The sequence below is a fragment of the Sinohyriopsis cumingii genome, chromosome 13, assembly GCF_028554795.1.
Source record: "Sinohyriopsis cumingii isolate HCF-2022 chromosome 13, ASM2855479v2, whole genome shotgun sequence".
NCBI classification, from domain to species: domain Eukaryota; kingdom Metazoa; phylum Mollusca; class Bivalvia; order Unionida; family Unionidae; genus Sinohyriopsis; species Sinohyriopsis cumingii.
In genome coordinates this window covers 5,936,580-5,961,161 of record NC_142973.1, presented here as the reverse complement: position 1 = coordinate 5,961,161, position 24,582 = coordinate 5,936,580, and the positions used below count along the sequence as shown (strand labels likewise).

At 36.1% G+C, this 24,582-nt stretch overlaps 1 protein-coding gene across 1 annotated transcript in view; it reads left to right on the top strand.

The window, feature by feature from the left end:
- The window catches only part of LOC149784892 (sperm axonemal maintenance protein CFAP97D1-like), a 56,178-nt gene that overhangs the window by 22,322 nt on the left and 9,274 nt on the right, over nucleotides 1-24,582 (top strand). The window contains exons 2-4 of the mRNA XM_089978474.1: nucleotides 3,264-3,334; nucleotides 7,097-7,218; nucleotides 8,381-8,504. Coding sequence (XP_089834600.1) covers nucleotides 3,264-3,334; nucleotides 7,097-7,218; nucleotides 8,381-8,504 — 317 coding nt within the window. The remainder of the gene's footprint in view (nucleotides 1-3,263; nucleotides 3,335-7,096; nucleotides 7,219-8,380; nucleotides 8,505-24,582) is intronic.

Below are 24,582 nucleotides of genomic sequence, written 5' to 3'. Positions count from 1 at the left end.
TATATATATATATATATATATATATATATATATATATATATATATATATATATATATATATATATATATTAATTACTACATTTTAATATCATTTAAATTATTTGTTTTTATGGTAATAATGATCATCAATAATTTTGATAATAACTTTTTCCCGGACGCACCTATTATATTATAAATGGGGTATCCCTAAAATTTGGGGAGTGTGTGTATGTGTGTGCGTGTGTCTTGGATTTTTAACGTAGGTTTAAAACATTTCCAGTCATATCGCTACGATGTCTGCAATGTGACAGTTTAAAGTGATGTCTAGCACTGGGGCATCATGCCGCAGACATGTAGCATGATGTCCCACACAGTCACATTATCCTGACACCATGCTGACCAGTCCTAACACTAACATCTTAATGATGAGCGCCTAGCGCGACAGCTGTTAGTACCATGTTTAGAAGTCTTTGGTATGACTCGGCCGGGGTTCGAACCCACGACCTCCCGCATCCAGGGCGGACGCTCTAACCACTAGACCACTTGAGCAGTATCCAAAATGTGGATGTCTCTGGTTTTCATATCATCGTTTATCATAAATTAACACCTTATGAAGTGGTTGAGAGTTGCTAGTCCGATTGGGATTTGTTCTGGTGAGTCCAAAGATTTTCTCGCTTCAACCCTAAAGCACACCTCACCCAGAAGAAGGAATATTTATGTATGTATGTGGATAACAGCAAGATCTTAGTGCCAGTACAAGTTCAGTAGTAAATAAAGGAAGATAGTTTAGGTACTTTTGTTGTTGTTGTTGTTGTTGTTGTTCCTTTTTCTTTGGAGGTACATCAGTCGGTCAGGAAGATTTATCGTATGTTCACAACATGAACATAACATTATCATGTACCTGAACGGAAAGGGATACAAAATTGAAAATTTTCTGTCCCTAACATCTACTCTGTTCGTTTGTCACACAGACTAAAACGTCTGGTCCAACTGGGCTAGTTGTTAGTAAGTGCATTCATATACCTCGACCGCTACACACCAAAGGAAATAAAATACAAATAAATTGGCCAGTACATGTCAACCCTTTATATTGTAATTATTAGGTTTTGTGTATTTAGGGAATGAAGGGAACACAGACTTAGGACGGATTGGAAAGTTAGCCAGATTACTCAACCTAAAATACATTATAGAAGTTTAAAAGACATTTTGTATCCGAAATGGACAGGTGTTTGCAAAACTCAGAGAACAGATTTTGCACATCCCAATGTATATGAATTAATATCTATTGCTCTGAACATTTTACTTATGATGCGCGTTTATGAATTTAATGTAAAACAAATTTTTCAGGTAACTAAAATATTTCACTGGTAGATTGGAAGGACAAGTAGACATTCTTTCAAAATAATTCTGTCCTCGCGAGGGAAAAAATGAAATGTCCCAAAATGTTCCAGAATTTCCATGTATAACTAAATCCACTGCAGTTTATCCACTTAAAAAAGATGTTTTTTATGATATGATTTGATCTACCGTGATATTTCTGGTGATTATGATATTCAACCCTAATAAAATCAGAACAGAGGGACAAGCTCTTGTACAATTCTGTCCGCTGTTCAATCTCCTTATAAACCGCTATTTGGAAATTTACCAAAATTGGTAGGTTTCCCTGCTTTTCCACAATAAACATATGGGATCCATGGAAAAGGTGCCAGAAGTACGAATGTATTACAAATTTCAATTGCTGTGATATTTACAAATAGTTTTCTTCAAGACGGTATGTAGTGATAACACGAAATGTGCAACATACGCGATGGTACGGGATGAAGCCAGGTGGTACTGGATTTATTAAAACGACTTAACACCTCTACGAAATTGAAATCATTAGTAATAATGCAAATGAATTAATCTGACGCAATACGTATGTGCACAATTTCAGCGAAGGTGATACTGTTCCTTTATGGAACCGATCAAAGAATGGAATTTCATCCAAAAATAATCACATGATACCGTATGTCAGCATATAGGAACAATGTATGGAACTTATCAACAAATGTGCTTGACATTTGGAATTAAAAATAAGTATGATTGCCATATAGATTTATCAGCGGATACGATAAATGCATGAAATTAAAAATACGTATGGTTCATCAACATGATTTATGGATGCATGATTGACTTTGACATTGAATTTGATTTATTTTAACACTGCATTTTAGGCTCCAAAGGAATCTATAATAGCATGTATCCTGTTCATCCAGTTAAATTAAGACGAGGTATTTCCTATTCCACATCTACAATCAAATAGTGAAGGAACTACCTCACGTCGTCCGCTTCAGCTAGCCTGCCAAAGGATCCGTCGAGAAGCTCAATATCCCGCAGACCCATTTATACAGATCCTTTGACCCCTCCCTCTGAGGATCCTTTGACCCTTCCCTCTGAGGAGCCTTTGACCCCTCCCTCTGAGTAAATCAGTACCTTCCTTCCAACCAATGTTAACAATTACCACATTATTTGGGTTACACAAAATCCCAAAGTTCGATGACTCCCCGCAACAGCTAAAAATACAATAACTAAGACGTGTAATACACGAGTCACATTGAAGCGTAGATACAATGGTTTAGATTAGGCATCCACGAATATGCATTGACTTTGTTATGCATTCGATTATTTCGTAATAACGATAAACCGACAAAGAATAATCGCACTGGGTTGTGAGAACTCGAGCATTACTGCTTAACTACCATTCATTTAATGCGTTACAGATATAACTGAATTCAACTTGTGTGTTAATTGTCTAAACTACAAATATATTATGATCTATCCAATAGCATGGCGTTATGCGAAAAACTACTAAAAAACAAGAAACAAAAAAATATTTATCGAGTTTCTTTTTCTATTTCAATAATGTCATAACAAAAGAAATATGTTATTTTAATTCCTCTTTTCTTCTTCAACCGATGCGACGACAATCCGCAAAAGTTGTTCTAGTTCCTATTTTCTTTTCAGCCTAGTCGATAACAATCCACTTAAGGTGTGCAAGGTCCTCTTTCATTCAGCCAAGACCACATATAATGCCCAAGCTCCACTTTTATTCAGCCAAGACCACATATAATACCCAAACTCCACTTTTGTTTCAGCCGAGGCGATGTAATCCAAATTAGATCTTCTTTTCTTTTTCAACTGATACATTGGCAATCCACACAAGATGCTCTTATATTTATTTTTTTTATCAACCATTATTTAGCAATCCACGGAATGTTCTCTAGCTCTCTTTTTATATTCTTCAGCTAAGGCGGTCATAGATAACAAGCCTCCGAATACATACCTCCATTTGCACCTGAAACTCAAGAAACTGCAGGTAAAAAGTCATTCGTATAACTCAGTTGTATGAATGGCATTGTGGGGAATTAAAATCCATATATAAATAATTGTAATAATTTTGTTAGAACTTGTCTTAAATGCAGACGATTGGCGAGAGGTGAGTAGTTTTCATTAGGCCAGTGCCGGATTACCCATTGTTATCTATATTTAATTTAATTGTTTATTTGTTAGCTTTTGAAGAAAAAGATTATTTCATTACATGCTATTGTAATGTAACATTGTATGCTGGACTTGACCTTGTCCAAAACTGAGTTCATTTCTGTTTGACCTGATTGACCTTTTGTTTAGATATATTTCATTTTATATATTTTATATGAATAGCTTCATTATTCTCTACGTGTATGAACTTAATATCAGGATTTTTAATCAGGTAAACAAGAAGGCGTAAATATGTTTATTTGGGTCGAGTTTTTGGAATTTCCTAAGTGAATTTTACAGGTCATTGTGTTGTAAGTAAACAAGGTCCATTAGATCATTCTAGAGAGTTACTTTCCAGAAGGTATTTTTTTTAGAAAATGCTAATGTGACCGGAGTTCGAGTAGAGAACTATATACATTGTAACTGTGAGGATTTTACCACTCATGCATTAACATCTAGCGCTTTCAGACTGTATTATGTTGTGACTAGTTTGGGAAGATTTTTATTTTCTTCAAATTATTGAATTTAAGTGATTATTTTCTCTGGAAATACAAAAATGAGCTGATAAAATTCTTGGATAAAGACATTCACTGGAATTTATACTGAATTCAAACCAGGAATTATATTTCTGTGATTCAACAAAAGACTGTTGATACATCAACACTTCAGTAGTTACCACAGACACGTCATCGACTTTAGTTTGAGATATTTTCTGGACTTTTACTGAATTTTATTCAGGACTTTAAATTATTAGGACTTGTGTCAATAATTCTTGGATTATTTTGGGATATTATTTGGAATACCGTAAGTTGCATTTTGTTTTTTCTCATTTTCACTTTGTATTCTAGGAAAAAAAATTATTTGTTAAATTTTAGAAAGCTTGTTGTCATTCACTTTTTTCTGTTACTTACTTCAAGAGCATAGACTAGTAACACCATTAAGCACACTAAGTACGTACTTAGGTCATCAGCCCAACAGGTGCACCAGATAAAAATCAAATTAATTGTTGATGATAAAATTGAATGAATATGTGACCATTTCGATCTGCATGTACTAGTATTTTGTTTTGGAATGAAGTCAACACTGGTATTTTCCAACCTTTGTAGCATTTAATATTATTTTTGTTTCCTTTGAGTTTCACATTTTAAACGGGGCGGTGCTTAGGGCCCTGTAAGGCCTTAACCCTACACTGCACGAGGCCCAGCCGAAAACAAGCGCAAAGAAATCTGAATGTAAAATTCATCCCTTTGCCCTTTATCTTAAATATTGAACAGCTTATATTGTACAACTCTTAAATATTGAACAGTTTATATGGTACAACTCTTAAATATTGAACAGTTTATATGGTACAACTCTTAAATATTGAACAGTTTATATTGTACAACTCTTAAATATTGAACAGTTTATATTGTACAACTCTTAAATATTGAACAGTTTATATGGTACAACTCTTAAATATTGAACAGTTTATATGGTACAACTCTTAAATATTGAACAGTTTATGTGGTAAAATTCTTAAATATTGAACAGTTTATATGGTACAGCTCTTAAATATCGAACAGTTTGTACTTACTCTTAAATATTGAACAGTTTGTACAACTCTTAAATATTGAACAGTTTATATGGTACAACACTTAAATATTGAACAGTTTATATAGTACAAATTTTAAATATTGAACAGTTTATATGGTACAAATCTTAAATACTGAACAGTTTGTACAACTCTTACACCAGAAGAGTAGTTTGCTTTAGACATATTGCATGCAACTAAAATTAAATATAAAACTAACAATTAGTTAATTTGTTTTATAAGGCACCTAATGATCAACTATTTGTCCAATAGCTTTATACAGAAAATTCAAACAAAGATACTTGACATCGATACTTTGGATACACCTATATAGAATGTCTTAGGAATACAAATACAAGCTCTTTTGCAACATTTTACCACTAACAACATCACAATAGCCACCGGCTATTTTGTGTATGTGTGTGTGTGTGTGTGTGTCTTATTTCTTGGGGAGAGGGGGTAGTCGAAATAGGCAGCATCATTGTAGATACGGAATGTATTAACAATACATATTTGGTCCAATTTTTGCCGCCAGACAAATATTTATATGGCATAGAAGAAAACAAAGGATACCAATCAAAGAGAAGAAAAGAAAGGTTTCAAAATTTACATTGAAATTTGTTGGGACCAGCAGATTTATCTTTCTTTAAGATTATATCGTAGTTCAAATTTTTACGTAGATCAAACTTTACTATGATGCCTTGTACAAGAAAGATTTTTAAAAAAAAAACAAACATTTTAAATGAAAAATATTTTAAATAAGCTGTTGCTGTAATATTTCTCACAGAAGTGCCACTTCATGGCCAGAAAATGAGGCAAGATGTTGCTTATTTTTTGAAAATAATGCTATAAAAATGATATAATATTGCCTTCCAAGAAGGCAAACATATCCATAATCATGATGGTGAAAGCTCTTGTTTAAATAACTCATTAAACTTCTCGTGTTAGCCTATTTAACATACCGAGGCTCAGGAAGTTATAATTTGAAACTACCAGGAATTGTCACTCAAGGTGGTCCCCACATTCTTAAGTTTGCGCTTAATTAAAAACAAAAGAAACAAATCAAACAATCAACCAACAAAAGTAAAACACGAATGTATAATTTTGTGTTTATCTATATTACGTGTTTAATGATTTTTTTCGTCACGCTGGTATATTGTAAGGGTCGTTTTGTTTGTACTTGAACGTAATATCATTTTGTCTGTAAATATATTGATTGGGAAATTATGTGGTGTACATGATTATTTACTGGCTGGCTGCTAAAAGTTCAGCAAAGGACTTACCTTCTTTGCAACATAGAATGCTCTGGAAATAAACTTATGACCCTAATCCAGCTTCAGTTATTGTGTCTAAGTTTTTAATACAATGGCTGTTTACATTAGAATTGCTCATTCCTATCTTAAACATCTATAGTGGATTCAGTATTTCAGTTGTATTCAATAATTACAGGAGAGGATTTATTTATTTCATTTATTCATTGGAATTGCAAAGTTCTCAATGAATATAGGATAAAATCACTATTTTGGGATTACTGGGAATTCATTTCAAGAAATTATGGATTACATCATTGTCATACATCAAGACTGTCAACATCTTATCACATACGAAGCTACATGAGCATATTCAAGACTGGACTTCATTCGGAACACCACTAGAACCCATTTGGAATACTCTTGATATAACTCTTTTATGACTATTTGGGGTCTAAATAACAATATTGAAAGTTGTTTCGAAATTTTCACTTTGTATTTAGGTAAAGAAATTACTTATTGAATTTTACAAACCTTGTTGGTTTTCGCTTTTACTGTAACTTAACTAAGGCCATAAAGTTGAAACTAGATCATGCAGGCAGATAAGTATGTTCAGATTTCATACATTTGCTAAATTCATGGACGTAGTTATTATTTAGTCATGTGATAAAAAAATTTCCAGTCGTTTGTCATAATACATTCGAAATGTTTATATTTCCGCCTTGCAGAAAGGCTCGAAAATGTCCGTGTGCAGTTCCCTAAATAAGCATGTATGTTACAGATGGAAGCTGAGCGGATGGCAACTACAATGCGAGACAATCGTCTTTTGCTAGAGAAAATGGCTCACATCATGAGAAAAGGTGGAGAGGTTGACCACATCAAATGGGATTACACAAAGAAAAGGTGCATTTTTTATACACCTTTCAAATTAAAAATGATATATTTGAGTCACACACACACACACACACACACACACATATAAATGTAATAAACTGACAACGAACAGTGCAAAACTAGTATCTAGCTAGCCTGAGCGCTTTCGACTCTTTAATGAGTCTTTTCCAAAGGCAAATACAAAACATAGACAAGACAAACAAATAATTAAAAAACGGTTATGTTTGCGAAACTTTGAATGGCTGTTTCTACAGGAATTCAACCTTTTAACTTTATTTTGTTTCAACTAGTGTATTTCAGCTTCTTGCTGATACTGGAAAATATTTGTATTGACCTAGAAATTAATGAGCCATAACGACATCTTTTTATGTAAATTTATATAAGCGCAAATTATATCTCGGATATTTCATTGTTATAGTAGTCATTGTCTATTAAGCAAATTTAGAAAATTATTTAAAAGAAAATGTGTCGGCTGCAGAGATAATTTTGTTTGTGCATGGTTGTCATTTTCGAGTCTTCTTGGTTTAAACCGCTTGGTTCCAATGTTCTAAGGCGGCGTATCCAGTAAGATTCTTTTCCTTTCCTAATCTGGGGACTCCAGTTGGGGTTGTAAGCAATTGCGATAAGTGTTATATCACTGAAAGTGTGGCATGGGGAGGAGAAGTGTTCTACTGAAAAATTGCTTATAGTCAAAACTCACTTTAACGTGTCTTCTGTACATGTTTAACTTCTGCCGAATGATCGTGAAGTCCGCAAATTCTGTCCTCACTCCGACTGCAGTACTGCATCACTCTCGTGTTCTTTGCACATTTGTAAAGCGGTGTTGATTGGTCCTTTTTCTAATCGGACATAGTTTTAAGTTTACAAAGACCCACCTGCTCTAAGAATTATCATCCATAAGTCAACCCGTAAAAGTATATTGGTTGCCATGTATGCGGTAACTGTCGATAAGCGATTTTAATCCAAATAATGTCACCGTCCCTTACCGCTTGTTTGTGTATGGATGAATGAGCGCAACATAAGGCCATGAACCAGTCTGTTAGAATTTCTATAACTCAACGAAGAAAGCTTATAAAACAGAGAACGATACTTGAATTCCTTAGAAAACTCACGCCATCGAATGACACGAAGATTAATGGCGAGTTCATTTATTTTTTGTGTCGTATTACAGCTTGAACCATTCAAAGAAACAGAGAGAGCTACTGCGCGTGACGCACGAGAACTTCGCCATCTTGAAGCGTATCATCACCAAACAACCTCACTACAATCATAACCATTGGCTGTATGACTGGAGTGTAAGTAAAAGTACATTATTTTAAAATTCAACGTCTCACATGTATGTCAGTGTAAGTTACGTTACCTGATCTTTGTATACATGTACAATGCAATTAGTATGTATTGTTTTTAAAAGCAATTAAACTATATTTTGTCATTTTAAACAATATGTGTATTTAATAAATATATATACTTAGAGAGTTTGTCCTGTAGGATATTATGGTAATGCTGAAAGTATATGGGTCTCTAAAGGTCGCCCAGTCATACCTATCTAACAGTACAAACACCATAATCTATAATTAATTAATGTAACACTATAATACACAAGTAATTATATTATGTCATGTCGTCACTGGTTACACTATACGTTGATAGTTTTACTGAGCAGCAGAGAGGGTGAACAGACCACTTAGGGGAATGGTCACCCTTGTGTTTGACCAAAAAAAATAGTGACCACTCATAGAGGTCAATTACCACGTCTACGATTATTGTTTGTCCCAAACAGAATTGTAGACACCCCTCTCTGCTGCTATCAATATTGGGAATCATCATCTGAATCATGGGAATCTTCATCTGTTTCATCTTCATCTGAATCTTCGGAATTTGTTCTATGTTTCAAGTAATATTCAAGTTCTGATGGTGGTTTTTCTATTTTGGGATTTATGTTCTTTCTGTGTTTATAATATATCATCAAACTTCTGTATCGATCTCCACCGCAATTTTTACAAATCTGATATAATCCTCTAACGCCGTTGTTACATCCAACACATCTTCGTGGACCAGCATGAGGATTTTTCTTTATAAGATAATTATGTTTCTTGCAATATTCTCCACGGCATTTTTTATTACAATTGTTAGTGGTTCCTTGACGCAGCCACGCACAGTTGTTCATTATATTAATGATATCTGTTTAATTAAATTTAATTTTATCATCACCCCTGTTACCCAAATATTTTATCAATACCCACACGATATCTTGTTCTTGGATCATGTAAATTTATTGTTATAAATCCATGCGGGGTAGCTTGCGCTCGTGAGAAGAAATTTTTGAATTTAATTATATCCATGTCACCACCACACCAAGTTTGATGAATATTTCGCAACGTGTGTGTGTCTACGCCATTAAACACAACTAAAATGTTGCAGTTGTCTCTGATCACCTTCGGAATTTGTGTATATCGTTGAGTAACATAGATCACGTCTGTATTTTTGTGTCTACCTCGGGAAAATATTCTGGCTGGATTTGATTGTTTATCTAGCATCACATCGTCGTATACAACTAAATTATTAATAAATCCGTCTATGGAATCTACGGATGGTGCTTCATCAATATCGGTTATAAACTCTATAACATCATTATCTTCATCCAGTAATCGCGCGTTTTCATTGAAATCTTTAAGTACATCATAACATCGTTGATCATCAACGGATGGTGCTACTAAATACAACTTATCCCATTTCAACCATCTCATTATCAGATTAAGTAATAATTGCGTCTTACCCGATCCAGATGGTCCTATGATAATCATTCTGATGGAGTTCGGTAGCGCAGGATGATGCTTAACTGGCTCTCGTTGCCGAGTTGCTGAGAAATCAATTATATCCATATATGTTATAACATGAATTTATATTGTTTACGCTGTAGAGTTAAAACTCCAACTATTGATTTAGCTACAGTTACAACAAAAAATAAAAAAATAGCGTACGGTGGAAAATGTTCTATATGTGGTAGAAAGAAATTTTCATTTTTACCTAATAAGCGGGGTGGTGATATTGCTAATTTGATGTCAACGTTTCCAGGTGCTCCATGGGCTAAATACAGCGGAGAAAAACATCTACCAGGATATAATTATTGCGGTCCTGGTACTCGACTCGATATCAGGCTCGATAATCAAGATCAACCAAAACCAGGCGAGGAACCAATAAACGCTATTGATCGAGCTTGTCATGCTCATGATGTAGCTTATAAAAGTAAAAATCTACAAGATAGGCATATTGCAGATGTAAAATTAATTCATTCATTAAATTCTATAAAAAATAAAAATATTAGAGAATCATTAGCTAATTGGTTAGTAAGATCCTCGATGAAAGGTAAATTAGCGATTGGGGCTGGTAATTAATAATGGAATCAATTTATTATTCACCGAGAGGATACTGGAGAGGCAAAGCAGCAATTGGTAAACTTGCTGATGCAGCAGCGGTTAAACATTCTACTGCTAAAACGTGGTTATCTAAACAAGCAATATGGCAAATTTATCTACCACGTCCTAAACAAATTCAGTACTCGTATTTCGATGTCAGTGTTCCTAATGAAGTTCATCAAGCTGATATTCTGTTTTTACCGCATGATACTGTACGTGGAAAAACGTACAAGTACGCGCTAACCGTAGTTGATGTTGCAAGTAGATATAAAGAAGCAGAGCCGCTATCGGCGAAAACATCATCTGAAGTAGCCGATGCGTTTGAACGAATTTATCAACGAGGTGGTGGACCACAAGGTGGTCTACGATGGCCACAGCTACTACAGGTTGATCCTGGTAAGGAATTTCTTGGTCCAGTATCATCGCTGATGAAACAACATAATACCAAAATACGACGAGGTCATACTGCAATTCACCGTGATCAAGCAATTGTTGAGCGATTTAATCGAACACTTGCTGAACGGTTATTTGGATATCAATACGCGAGGGAATTTATTCAGGATAAAAGATCTCGTGAATGGGTTGCAAGATTACCAAACGTGATAGCTGCATTAAATAATGAGATCACACGAACAACCAACATGAAACCCACTAGCGCGGTCACAAAAAAAAATATACCAACACAACGGAAAGATGCTGGAAAACAAAAAATATTAGGTGATGTTACAGTCAGATATTTATATGAGCCTGGTGAACTTGAAGGTGGTAAAGCGAGAGCGACTGATCCTATTTGGAGTGTTACCACACACAAAATATCTACCGTGACAAGATCCACTGGAAGAAATGTAGGCGTTTCCAGACCTGCAATCTACAGATTAGATTCAGCTGCTCCTCAACGTGGATTTACACGTGAACAACTACAAATAATTCCCGCGGATACACAACTACCGCCGCGATCACTTCGGTGATTTCGATCACTTAACTAGCACCCAAGGTGTCAGCACCCCGACGTCGATTACACTCAAGACAGGTTAACATGGTATTTTCTCGTGTATGACCGCGACTATTATCTTTTCTATCTACGGTAAATTGTCTTGAATCATTACTCGAATACCGCCATAACATTATACAATTACAACTGGTGCAATGATTGTTCTGCTGCTGTTTTAACTCAATAATAAATTCAACATCAAGATCAAAGTCACGTTTATTTTTTTTGTCAGATTGTTTGTATCCGATTAATTTTTTTCTTATTATATCATCATCGATGATGTTAAATTTATCAACGATTTCAGGAATTATAATTCTACGTAATTGAGATATATTTCTGACCCTTGATACCGCTAAATAAACTAAATTTGACCACTCGATGCGATCGTCTACAATCCAGACTCGTGTATCAGAAATAGTTAATCCCTGTGACGAGTGGATTGTCATGGCGTATCCCAACACCCACGGAGATTTGTCAGCGCGTAATGCATCTTCGACCACACTGATATCGACGGCGACAATATCATTTAATACGAGATTCTGTTTCCTTGACTCTGTCTGTCCTGGAATATCAACATTAATATTCTGTTTTCGTGTATCTGATGGTCTATAACATAACGGAACGGGTAGTTCTGAATATTGTTCTTTATGCAGCTGAAATAACTGTTGTTGTAAAGCGTCTCTGATTATTTTTCTACTTGCTACGATCAAATCGTTGGGCCTCCATAAATTTAAAAAATCGTTCATTGATGTCTCTGAGATCACTCCACGTATTATTTCGCACTGAATTTTGTTTGATTGTAATCTGATTAATTTTTTAAACTCCTTCAAATTTGCATCAAGAGCTCTATGATCATCATCTATTTCTTCGTAATAATCAACGAAATTTTTTAACCAATCATGTGGAGATGGTCCAACAAAAGGCGGAGGTTGACCATGATCGCCACACATTATTATAGCGGTATTTTTCGTCAACAACCAATCAAGAAACGTTTTTAATGTATCCAATGAGACCGTACATATCTCATCCCAAATAATTATTTTAGGTATATATTTTTCCCCCATCCGTTCAGGAGTCCATGTATCTCCGCGCCACCGAAAGAAACTATGATACGTGCACGATTGTACTTGCCGCTGTTTCATCTCACGTGCAAGTCTATGTGTGGGTGTCAGCACGATTATATCTGAATTTCTAAAAACATTAATCGTTCGAGTTGTTTTGCCGCATCCACCAGGTCCATTGAGATATACTGTCTTATATCTGGTTATTGGATCACTCAACGATGGTGCCTTCGACATTTCTGATATTTTATTACCCTCACGATAAACATCTCTCACTGGAACATCTGCTGATTCTGTGTAATTGTGTAATAGTTCCTTTTTTATTCTCCACGAACCCCATCGTTCATCATTACTTGTAAATTTCATAACAGGTTCTAAATATTTACTTGAAATATAAAACGAGTCCGTTGCGACTCTGACTGCGGTCTTGGGAAATCTATTAATCATCGATAATAAATTTATAGAAACATAAGCCAACATGGAAGATCTTAGATGAGTATATTGCGGGGATACGTCATTTATGTAACTAACGATCGTACCTAATTTTGTTCCGTCGGATAAATAAACACTCTCTCGATTTACAAACGTATTTTTCGCCGTTGTATCAGCGATTATAAAATCGTACTCGGCATCATCTAGAATTAATCGTGCGTGATGTCTTTTATAATCATATGCACCACCTTGAGTAAATTTACCTATAATTTTTCTACCGAGATCTTTTGCGGTTTTGAGTTTATTGGGAATATCATCCTTAAACTCGCTGATAACTTCAGAATCTGACATGGGCAACCAAACTTTGGTCTGTGCATGATATGATATAATTGCCTCACTGACCACCAACGATGTCAGTATCGCACAATCTAGCATATATCGCAACAAAACTATAGGTGCCCAACGTTTTTCACAAAAATGTCTACCAAACCAAACATAACAAATCTTGTGAAGATTTTCGTTGAGCTCGAACGACTCAATACATGCGAATCCAGTCAGATCAAAATCAGGTAATGGTCCATTAATTGCCACTCGCGTCATCTCGTTTGTAGGGTGACCAAATCTTTCAAAGTACGTAGAACAATCTCCGTATCCCAGAAAACTTCCTGGATAACATGCAACCATATCAACCGAAATAACATCGTTGTAATTGTATTTGGTATTCCATAATCCGCCATGTCCATATTCGACGCAACTTGCGCGTACGTCCTCGAGTAAATCAAATCGTGTTGGTTTCCATGAATTTCGTTCTCTGGCGAAATGAGCCGCAACAGATGGAACGGTAAAACAACTAGTTAGTAATTTGTCAGTATTTTCCACGTGCTTGCACTGTAAAAACGTCGCAAGATTTTTCATCTCGTCATGGAGGGATTCTGTGCGATATATTTCACCGTTCGGTTTGACAAACTGATCAAATTCACCCTCCTCATTACTTTTAAATAACCATACCGATACAGGATCGGTTTTACTTATTTCGTTGATAAAATCAAACATATCTGCCACAGAATTATCTGTGGCAGATAATTCTGTGGAGTAAAATCTAACAGTTCGATCACGTGGAAATATTGTTACTGCGTTAGTCCATGCGTGTGCGTTATGATCGATAATATTTATTGGAGCTCCTTTCGATTTATATTTCGACTGGTACAGTACTTCTCCCGTTATTGTCGCCACAGTTATTGGAAATTTTAATATTTTTCCTAACCCAGCAACATCTTTTATTGTAGCACCGGTGTCCTTAACTGAATCAGCCCACGAGTTTATTTTTTCACGCCTTAAATCAGTTAATCCATTTCCACGCATCGCGTTTGTAAAGTGTTCTATTACTCGTTCAGCTACACAATTTAACCTTGAAAATTTCATCGGCGCTAGTTTATCAACGTTGGGTTTTTTATTTATCTCATAAATTCCATAAATAACTGCTGTCACAGGGTACGCTCGTTCATAATACGGTTTATCAATACCAGTCAATAGACCCGGTCTGGAATTTTTACTTAATATGATAGTTTTATTATTACCAAGTACAGGATCATATTTGTCACGGATAATCCAACTACCTGTTTCTGTTAATACAATAAATTTTACTCTGAAGAAATATTTTTGATTGCCCTCGTATTCAGCGATGTAGTTAATGATAGTTGCCGCTCGTTTGTCATTCATTGTAGCGTCCGTGACAGTGTTGCGTATAATCTTGAACGTTGACCATGTATGAGATGCACCATCCGTGTAAAATTCTTTCTTAGCGTCATGAATTTTCGAGATCAAACTTTTATTTTTCGGATCAACCAGATCTCGTACTGGCAATTGAGATAATCTGTCAAGGTTGAATTTATATTTAACAGGCCTAGTTTGGGATAATCTCTCAAACTCGTTCATATAATTAAAACAAATATTTAAATAAAGAAAATTATATATATATATACAATGTCCCAATGCAGATGGTTGATGATCGGCTCAGTAAATCGATGCAACAAATCCTGTAGAAAGGAATTTTGTTGGATGCACTCACAAAACATACGACGAGGAAGTCTAGGACCAATACCATGTCTACGGTGTGGTATTGGAGTGCGAGGAAAGACAGAATTATGTGGGAAGTGCGGCGGGAAACGGTTCAGAGAGCTCAAAAGATATTATGACAAAAAAAATAATAGCGGTGAAAACGCTATAAAATCCGTGAGGGATTATATATCAAGATTTCAGACAAACAATGATTTAAACATATAATATTATTATAATGGAGCAAAATATATTTGTCCCACATCCTGTCATAACAAACTATGAATCAAATATTAATGGTATCATCAGACACTGCAAGTTGAAGAAACAAGTTGGTTATATTACTAATGCTGGTTATCTAATGTTCACATGCGGGGGGGGAAAGAAACATTATCTGTGTCATAGATTTACGTATGAGTGTCACAAGGGTTTGATCAATGACGGTCTTGTTATTGATCATGTTGACGGGGACACTCAAAACAATAATTTATCCAACCTTCGTGTTGTCACATACAGCGAGAATAATACATGTGGTAATACAGGAAGATGTAAGACAATCGGAAAGAGGGCGGTAATTTCCACAAACATAGAAACTGGCAAAGAAAATATGTTTCGTTCAATATCTTCTGCTGCGAAATATTTTGATATTCACCCGCAATCAGTACAAAAAGTCGCAGATAATATAACCAGATCTGCTCTCTCGAAAAAATATAAGCAGAAAATTATCTTTAAGTATCAATAACTATCATCACCACATTATTAACTATCATCACCGCATTGAATTAATTTTTTTAATTTATGTCACAGTAGGTCCTCCATACACTACTGAATTTTTTATTTAAGGGGAGATTACTTTGTAATATATAGTTTTCTTCGTAGATGGTTGGTTTTTTATGATCGTAATTAGTCAGTTTAACTAATTACATCGTATTGTGCCGACGAACCTAACTCATTAGACTCATAAGTATTATTTATGGTTTTTAAATATTTCCCCATCATACAACACATGATAATATTATTGATCCGTAGGAAGCTGTGTGTAAACAGAAACCGTTACTCATTGTAATTGACCCGCAGTTGTGTGTTCACTGAACTTACAATTCTGGAAAGTTCTTTGACTGGTACATTAATGCCTCTATATTATTGATTTTCGGTCTGCTACAAATACAGAAACTATTATTCAGAAACTGTTATAAATACAGAAACTATTATTCAGAAACTGTTATAAATACAGAAACTGTTATTATTCAGAAACTGTTATTATTCAGAAACCACTACAAATACAGAAACTGTTAAATACAGAAACCGTTATTATTCAGAAACCGCTGTTTAGTGTAAATATTGGTTCCTTAGCTATATAGCTAGCTATATATTTTCCGAAACATATGTTCGTAACAAGGTTTGATAGCTCGATCAGTATGGTATTGGACTGTGGCGCTCGCGGTCCAGGATCAAACCCCCATGGCTGACAATTTGTCGGTGGTGCGCATAATTGCGATTTTTATAATAGTGGGGGGAACCGCAAGAACCCCTCCGCTCAGCAGAATTCACCCACAATATTGACTTGTGGTTGATACCTATTTTTCGTATCACCCACTGGATTAATTATTATGGGTGGGTTTTTGCTGAGCGTACCTTAATTAAGTTATATGTTTGTGCTGTCCCAGAAACATCCCGACGAACTCGAAGGGGGTCTGGGATATTTTTTTTTTATTTTAAAGATTTATATATTATATAATGAACCATGAAAATATCAATGATGTAATTGTCGCTATTAAAAAATTAAAAAAAGATGGAATTAATATATCTGATGAACTTAATCCTGAAAAAATAGTTTCTGACTTTGAGATTTTACAAGAACGTAAAACCATGGGCACACACACACTATCATCTGAATACAGGCTCATGAAACGGATTCAATCGGCAATGTTTCAGTCGCTAGCTACCGTAGAAGATGATCATGTGAAGGAGTTCGTTCCTCTTTCTACTGCCGTAGAAAGAATTAAGTTGTTATTATCCCACGAGTATGAGGCAAAGAAAACGATTAGTACTCGCATAAGACTATTAAGAAAAATAATGTCAGATCGTGAAACGATCCAAAGTAGTAATTTTGAAGATGACTGAGATCTTTGATCAGAAATAATATTTCTGAATTTGATGGGTTAGTAATTTGGTTTTTTTTACTGAAATTTAACAAATTTGTACAAATTTCTTAATTTCTGAATTAATTTATTTATTTACTGAATTAATTTATTTTTTTTTTACTAAAATCAAGAAAAATGCACGAACTACTTGATTCTGACGGGGTATTTGGTAGTCAAAATCAAAGAAAAATGCACGAATTACTTGATTTCTGACGGGGTAGTTGGTAGTCAAAATCAGGAAAATTGAGCAATTTCGTTGTATTTTAGTAAAAAAAAAATAAAAATCTCAGTAAAAATAATATTATTAATAAATAAAATTTATTAGGAACAATTTGACAAGGTTAGAATTTCTTATTTCTGACGGGGTAGTTGGTAGTCAAAATCAAGTAGTTCGTGCATTTTTATGTTTCTGAGGGGGTAGTTGGTAGTCAAAATCAAGTAGTTCGTGCATTTTTATGTTTCTGAGGGGGTAGTTGGTAGTCAAAATCAAGTAATTTGTACAATTTCAGTAAAAATCAGGAAAATTAATAAATATTTTTTTAAGTTGATCGAATTTGATTCTGATCTCTGTTACAAATGTTCTTCTAACTGTTAAGAAATCCTCGCGTGTAAAACCCTCCTCCACATGAAGATCTACGATAAAGTCTTTACGACAAAAGTCTTTACGACTTTACATACAGATTTATCACAAGTTCTTCTTCACGTATGTCAATCAAGCGATTAAGGTGGTCTGTGAGTTTAAAATTGATTCGCGTTAACATATTATTGTGACACCGCAAATACACGGGATTAGTTGGTTCTTGCACGATTAAATTTCCAGGGGGAACTTGTGGTGTGAACGTGTATAGGATGTATCCTTGTTGAGCTTGATTTGATCTTCCGAGATCTATTTGATAGCTGCCATCGATTACGTCACAAACCAGATTGACCGCGACAGTCGGTGTTATATTAACGATCCCGGGGGATACGTGTCTTCCGCCGCCATGTGGATCATTATCATGTCTGAGAACGGTTGCTGGTGGAATTAATTTTCTCCATGCATCGAGTATTTTAGGAAAAAACTCATCAATGACATCATTGATAGATTTTCTTAACTCGGTTACACTATACCCGGGAAATTTATAATTTGGTACATCGGCTTCTGTTATTTTATATTTTTCTAACCATGCTTTTGCTTCAGGATTTTCAGATGATTCTAAAATAATAAGCATCTCCTGAACTATTCGGTTATTAATATATTCCATATCTGATATAAGCTGATTTAATATTTCTACACGCGTGATGATTTTTTCACGCGATGACGCTGATATGTCAAAAATATGTTCGTTAAAATATTGATTTAGTTGATCTAGTTGTTTTTTACACTCTTGATTGATTTCCTGAAAAAATCTAATAATCGTTTCTCGATGAAAACCCCAATGACGTCCTGTTTCTCCCGGATTTTTAAAAAACCATGCCTCAACTCTACCGAAGAAGGAAAAACTGTGAAGCATTGATTTATTTTTTATAATACGTAGGTGTTCCCTGTATGATGGATTAATTTCATGATATGATTATCTATCCGTGACATAATCAGACTTTTTCGGTTCTGGTGGTATCGGTGTTATCGGTGGTGATATTTCAGGCCAACCTAGTACGGATCTGATTGAAGATTGATAAATATCAACGGCATAATCAGGCGAGTTTATTTCAATCGTCGAGGACAACGTCGGCTCATGAACGTTTATTGATATTTTTGATTCTTTTCCTGTTATTGATTTTATTCTACGCGCAAATTCCTCACTCATTTGTTCGATCTCATAACTGCCGGTTGGTATTCCAACAACAACCCAGTCAGGTGTTCCATCGGGTTTGTTGTTGTTAGTAAATACGAGCGAATTATTTGCTGGTGTATCATGAAATGATTTTGATCTGATATTTGGCCAGCTGTAATATACTCGTAATTGTGCTAGTGCTATTTCTTTTACTGGAATTGCAGTTGGAAAATTAACACTAAATTCAGGATTAGTTGAACTTACCGAGATCATCGTTATCTTTGGCGGAGTTGTGTTGGTCACGATCTGCTGGAGTAATTCTGTCATTATTGATACTTGTATCTTTAATACCTTCATCGTATATTTTGATCATCATTGAAAATTCGAAATCAGATATAATTCCATCACTGAGACTCGCTGATAACAACGAGGATAATTTCGAGTATGCTACCGTCGCTGTATGTAATTTTATTTTGTAATCGGATAATTTTTCGTTCGTACAAGTACATATTTTTTTTGTGATGATACCAAGCACACCTGCAATAGTTGTTGCTGCTGAAATACAAACAGTTACAGCTACTGGTGCCATCGTTGTCAACGCTGATAATATTACACCGGTTCCAGCAACAACAGCGGATACTGAATAAACAATCACATCAACGATAACCAATCGTCGTCGATATTTTTTTACTTTTACTGTATATTGATCGACTTGATCTTTTAGCGCCGCCTGCCATTCACGCGCTTGATTGTATCTGTATTGTGCACCGTCCATATATATTTTTATGCAGTAACCAATTGAGGTGTTTCAGCTACAAATTCCAAACACCACCAGTAAGATGTTGCGTTTAATGTATTATCAACTGCTTCCAAAATAAATTCCTCCTCGGTTCCGCTATTTAATATAACAGATACAACCCCGGAAAACTTATCAGTTGAATGGCGCCATGGAAACGTTGTAAATATTTCAAATTTTGCAGCACTGAACACAGACAGCCTGTACACGCCAGTGACTGTTGCGGTATATTTGATAGTTTTATTTTGCTGCGACCATGTTGCAAATCCCGATGATACCGTGCATACGATGTTTGTAATATGCCCGGGAGTTATTGCAGCTGGAATTTTAATCAAATTTGTTTTGTTGACAATCTCAGGAATTCCCGCTACGACGTCTTGCTGTGTTCGTTTGATCGTGTCTAGGTTATTTTTGATATCAACGAGTTTCATGTCAATGACGTGTGGAGTACCGAGGAATTTATCTATAGATTCATCGGTTTTTTGAAAATTTCTTCGGAACCTTGAAAAACCGGTTACGTGAACATCATATTCGGCCCGTAACGTGGATAATTTATTATCTACGGTACCATAGTTGACGTCGACGTATTTTTTTGTTGCTGCGTCTTCGTCAGATGTTGGATCTCTTAAAACTACTATTTTGTTCCCGTTCATGTTAAGTTCACCTGTCATTGTGTCACCGGTGTTTCTCACGCGATTAGCAACACTTCTTTCAATTTCATTTCTAATTGTTGCTAATGATACACTTGAATCTCTGATTTTGCCGCTATCAGTAAACACGGGAATATTATCTTTAACTGCACCGAGTACTCGCCGGACTATATCATTCCATTTGATATTGCTGGTTTTTAGTTTACCATATCGATCTTGAAAAATAACAACCTCATCTGGATTAACTCCAGCAAGGTTCATAATATCAGCGAGGTCATCTTTAGTCGCATACTTTGACAGATCAACGTCGGATTTTATTTTCTTACTAGTAGAAGATCTTCCGTAAATATCAACCATTATAATAAGATCCGTTGTTTAAAATGCTTTACGCGCAACAAATCGGTTGCTTGTATAATCGTGCACAACTTTATGTGGCGGCCTGGATGATTTTGATATAGCGTCGAGTACATTAATTACTTCACGGCCGCATATTGGCGGATCTGTCATTGTTTGTGTGGGTAGCGTTGAATACCAAACTTTGGAACCTCTGGTTGTGTGGAGTGGTGCGACATACTTGATAAATTCAACAGGTGGAGCTAACCCGTACGAATCAAAATAAACAATTCCACGCGGATCAACCGCGTATGATACCCAATGAGTACCGGGTCCGGAACGTTTGTCAAGATTAATAATACCTGTTTCTAGTTTGTTTGGTTGTTTCGGTAATTGATCTCGCATAAAAACACCTCTAAAGGCAGATATTTTTAATTTTTTAGCAGCATCAAGTAAATCAAAATTTGATGATGGAACGTCTAACGAAATGACCCTGGAAGCCTTAGGCCTCTCCCCCAACGAGATCCCGGTAATCTTAGACCGCGTCCCTTTTTTTTGTATCCCTGCCCTGTTGCTTTCTTTAGTGCCATTCCAGCGGCTGTTCCAACAGCACCTAACGCGGCCGCTTTTGCTACGGCTGGAGCAGCTGCAGCTATTAATGCCGGAATGTCCGCAAGTAGTGGAAATATATCACCCGTTTTAACCATGTCTTTGATGGCGCTCGGGGAGAGATGGAATTGAACTCCAGTTTTTGATTCTAGGGCTTTATTGAAATGTTTAATCTGATTATTTGTCAACGATAATTTATTTGGACCACCACCAATCTGATCTCGTTTTAGTGATATTTTAGTTCCGCATTTGTTGGCGGTTTTTGTTTGAAGCTTTTTTACCTGACCAGGAGTTAGAGTAACATTAACATGACTATACGACATTTTTATATAAAATATATTTTTCTAAATAACACGATTAAAGATTTTCTACCGGTGCATCAACGACCCTCATTCGACCACTGCCACCTTCAAGTAACATGGCCTTGTCGCTAAGTATGACCGCGATCGCTCTGTAGAAGCCGGGAACAACTGGTGGACCGGGTATATCAGGAGGAGGGTTAGTAACATGAGCTCGAAAGTGTATATCAACAACAGATTGTTTGGATAAATCAAGATGTTCTAGTGAAAAATAATAAATCGGATATAGACCTGTAAAATCTAGTTGTGATATTTGCAACCCGGTATCCACGTTTTGATCACGTCCCATGAATGACATCAAACGATGATATGCGCGCGCTACATGATTTTGATCAAAATTTAGTTGTATATCCTCGGCTGGTTCTTGATGTCCATTTATCCGTAAAGAAACTTCATTAACTCCAAGGTTATCAAATATCATATGTGAACGTTCTTGATTATTCGTTCGAGCATTATCTTGTAGTGCAATAAAAATATGTCGTGGTGCAGAAACACCCTGTTGTGATGCTATATGCCATGTAAATAAACCATTAATATTGCTTTGAGCAGCATCTGTGGTTACTGTTAACCATGATAGCAATGATTTACCGCCTTGATCCATAAAAGATAGTAATTTTTGTTCTTCAGTAATAGACCTAAGTGGTCTGTTCACCCTCTCTGCTGCTTACTGACTAAAAGCTAAAAGGCCTGAAATATGTTTAAGCAACTTATACGTACTTCTGAAACCGGTCTGCTCCCTGTAGCTGGCTTTTTTGAGACGTTATACTTATATTTAATACCCGCGTTAAATGCACACGCGAATTCTTTCATAACACTGTATGAGGCAAACCATGGCGCGTCTCATGGTATTCTATAATACTCCAGTGCAATCACTTACGTGTTGTTTCTTATCTGTCTCATTGAGTACTGTCATAATGGGTTGGTGTCGGTCGTTTCCTGTCCTAGCTCACTAATCCACAAAATCAGGTCAGCTCCTATATAACAATGTATCTTTTCTGGTGTTGTGAACACCTTCTGAAACTCAATAGCGCAGTTTCCTTGCTCAAGCTGTTTTCCACTGAGATTTGAAAGTATTCTGTTAATCAACGCTGATTACTCACCGGCACATCCCAAAATGCATCACCAATATGCCAAAATCCGCCTTCTTTGAACCCGATAGACAGCATAACTTAAAACATGCTACAGCACATCAGATAATCTTCTCTTACCACCCATGCCCTCATTATACACAACATATTTACCCAGACGTTACCAGCAGATGATATTAATAACACACAAACACTACTGATCAGGGATCGCCCAAGATTATCGTTCTCCATTCACCTCATTGCCATTCTGAAAATAACAATGTCGAAGGTAAAAGCCCCTGTCTGTAGAAACGAACTCGTTCTCCTCTATCTATGTAGCTCTTTGTTAGCTGAATTATATGCACTAAAACCAAATCCGACCCAAGAACAATCAAGATTCCTTGCGGGGTCTTCAACAAAGCCTGCGATAGGGAAAAACCTTGTGTGCGTTGTGACTCATGCGAAGTATGGCATCATCAAGAGTGTATGAATATGCCAAACTCCGTGTTCAAAACCTTCCACAATGTAAGCTTGGAATGTATTCAATGTGGTTTGCCAACTTTTTTCCACAGGAATATTTAACACCTCTGTCTTCGATACCAGTAAAGTTCCAAATGCCTTAGCGACAGTAGCCAAGCCGACAGTGAGATAATCTTTATCATGTCCTTTAGCAACCCAACTGCTACTTCATCTTGACACAAGCAGAGGTCCCACTTCAATCAGAACTGGGGCCCCGAGTGGCCGAGTAGTCTAAAGCTCTCTCCGTTACGGATCACTGCCATCTCACCTCTGTCTGCGTGGGTTCGAGTCTAGGATTCGGCTAACGTGGGTATATGAGAAAGCTCGCCAGTAGCTTCTCGCGGGTCGGTGGTTCTTCCCGGGGTTTTCCCGGGTTCTTCCTCCACCATTAATACTGGCCGCCATGCATAGCCTATCGTGTGCTGAAATATGCCGCTAAACCCCACAACAACAACAATCAATCAGAATTTACTTGCCCATGAGAATCCTAGTCATTAATTGTCAATCTATAAAGGGACATGGAAAAAAGACTACCTAGCAATGTGGTCTCCTCTTCCAAACCTACCATTGTTATTGGTACGGAATCATGGCTAGACAGCAGCACAAATTCACCCGAAGTATTCTCAGCAAACGTCAGATCCTACCGCTAAGATCGTCCATGGGGCGGTGTATTTGCCCTAGTATCAGACAAGTATGCCATATAATAACTTTGAGTTAGTTTGGTCCAAAATTAAGGTTAATTGAGCAACAGACCTATACGTGGAAGCCTTCTACAAAACTCCATCCTTAACTGATCCAATCTACCGAGACCAACTCGTGCCTTGCAGGAATTCCACGCGGTGCGAACATAAGGTTAGAAGGAGACTTTAACCTTGGTTGATATTGACTGGGAGAATAAGTATCCACTACCATAAGCCACAAACAACACCCAGTGTCAATAGCTAATACATATCATAAAGGACTATGTCCTGGAACAGGTTGTAGATGCAGCAACACGGGTCACTTTTACTTCACATCTGCTTGATCTGCTCTTCACAAACAACAAAACATTAGTCAATAAATGTGATGTCATACCAAACATTGATGTCCAGGAAGTAGTTGATACAGATTCCAGCCTACGACCAATGAAATTGAAGAAAACAAATCGTGAAGTTTTCCAATACAGGAATGCAGAATGGCCAGATACA